Below are 989 nucleotides of genomic sequence, written 5' to 3'. Positions count from 1 at the left end.
AAAACGACCAACGAAAAGAAGGTTAATTTTTCGTTCTACTTTTCAGAAAATATTTAAAAAGGCAAATTTGAAGAGCATAATAAAAAGAATATTCTGTCATATTCCATTACTAAAGTAATGAAACTCCATCCATTGTGCTTCTAAAGCATGTAAATAGGATACTTTGACTTATCTACATGAACCAAATAAAAGTAAGTAAGCGCTAATAGTTTCTTTTCATGCATATATATGTGTAGCACATGAACCCGTGAAGTCTCAAAGAAAGCAATATTGAACAAAAAGAACCATTTTAAAGGATCAAAATATGATTAATTTCAAGAGCAAAATTCTTTTTTTCTCATTCATATTTCTACTAAACCTCGCTCTTGCGAGAAGTCGTAGTTTTGTTACTCCAAGATTTCAAGTTCACATAATCGATGCCCTCCCTCCTAATTCTAAACTGATTCTTCATTGTCAATCTAAAGACGACGATCTAGGATACAAGGTCCTCCATCCAAATGAGGAGTTCAGTTTTAGCTTTAATGAAAAACTTTTCGGAGTTACGCTTTATTTTTGTCATTTCTGGTGGAATGGTAAAGATATACCATTCGATGTATTCAATAGCAAAATAGCTGGACAATGTGGAGTAATAGATCCTGACACTCTCGAATGCTATTGGAAAGTGCAAGAAGATGGCTTCTACTTTGGTGCCCGAAGAAATCCTCCACCTAATTATGAGAGGAAACATGATTGGAATAGCTAGTTTGATTTACATAAAAAGTTTTGAGATAAAGAGATATATGACCTTGTATTTTATCTTTCCTCTCAATTTATTTTTTAAAATCGCACGGAAAGAATGCAAGGGATTGTGATAAAATATAATTTCTATATATCGGCTTTATTACAGTATCATTCTCACTTCTAGCTCTGCAAATAACAAGAAATAAAATTAAAAAAAATATCGCAAGTGAAAATTTTAACTGAAGCCCGCGAGGGCAGGTCATTTCAAG

At 32.7% G+C, this 989-nt stretch overlaps 1 protein-coding gene across 1 annotated transcript; it reads left to right on the top strand.

Annotated features, from left to right (window-relative positions):
• The first annotated feature begins 304 nt into the window (after positions 1-304).
• LOC104217648 (S-protein homolog 2-like) lies at positions 305-742 on the top strand. Its single transcript, XM_009767947.2, has one exon. The coding sequence runs from the start codon at positions 305-307 to the stop codon at positions 740-742; it is 438 nt and encodes a 145-aa protein (XP_009766249.1).
• The last annotated feature ends 247 nt before the right edge of the window (positions 743-989 follow it).

The sequence above is a fragment of the Nicotiana sylvestris genome, chromosome 7, assembly GCF_000393655.2.
Source record: "Nicotiana sylvestris chromosome 7, ASM39365v2, whole genome shotgun sequence".
NCBI classification, from domain to species: domain Eukaryota; kingdom Viridiplantae; phylum Streptophyta; class Magnoliopsida; order Solanales; family Solanaceae; genus Nicotiana; species Nicotiana sylvestris.
The sequence above is the reverse complement of the archived record's forward strand: the minus strand, read 5'-3'. Positions and strand labels throughout refer to the sequence as shown.

Excerpts from the sequence above, each read along its gene's own strand:
- LOC104217648 (XM_009767947.2), top strand. The coding sequence starts at position 305 with ATGATTAATTTCAAGAGCAAAATTCTTTTTTTCTCATTCATATTTCTA.